We start from the raw sequence: 544 nt of genomic DNA, 5'->3' as shown, positions 1-544 counted from the left end.
TGGATGAGCTTTAAGCTCCCTTCAACCAAAATCATTCCATGACTCTATGAAATAACCACTGTTGCCTGTGGATGTGTCTGTCTGTAGGTACTTGTTAATCAACTATTTCTTCCGAAGGCATCTCCCTGCACCCGGCTGGTGGATGTGCTGTGCCCTGGGAGAATTCACCTGCTGTGAGGACTCTCGCCTGGATAAGACGAGGCTGCAGCCATGGAGGTGCTGCCCGAGCTCTACACCATCTTCCAGGGAGAGGTATTGAGGGCATTGCATGTGATGAGGAGCCAGGGGACGGGCAGCCTGTGGCTTATTCACCTCTTTGTTTTGTTAGTTTAGTGGCAGTTTCTGAGCAGCTTGTACACAGCTTTGTACATGTACCCGTGTGGTTTGTACATACAGAGAGATACACAGACAGGCTGAGAGAGCTGGGCTGGGTCAGCTGGAGAAGAGAAAGCTCTTTAAGGGGAGACCTTAGAGCAGTTCTAGTGCCTAAAGGGGCTCCATGAAACCTGGAGAGGGGCTTTGAACAAGGGCCTGGAGGGCGAGG

At 51.7% G+C, this 544-nt stretch overlaps 1 protein-coding gene across 1 annotated transcript in view; it reads left to right on the top strand.

Moving 5' to 3' along the window:
• The first annotated feature begins 207 nt into the window (after window positions 1-207).
• Window positions 208-544, top strand: part of ZCCHC17 (zinc finger, CCHC domain containing 17) — a 10,998-nt gene continuing 10,661 nt past the window's right edge. The window contains exon 1 of the mRNA XM_010009709.1: window positions 208-252. Within this exon, the coding sequence (XP_010008011.1) occupies window positions 211-252 (42 nt within the window). The 5' untranslated portion in view covers window positions 208-210. The remainder of the gene's footprint in view (window positions 253-544) is intronic.

The sequence above is a fragment of the Nestor notabilis genome, unplaced genomic scaffold (genome assembly GCF_000696875.1).
Source record: "Nestor notabilis isolate BGI_N333 unplaced genomic scaffold, ASM69687v1 scaffold32562, whole genome shotgun sequence".
NCBI lineage: Eukaryota > Metazoa > Chordata > Aves > Psittaciformes > Psittacidae > Nestor > Nestor notabilis.
The sequence above is the reverse complement of the archived record's forward strand: the minus strand, read 5'-3'. Positions and strand labels throughout refer to the sequence as shown.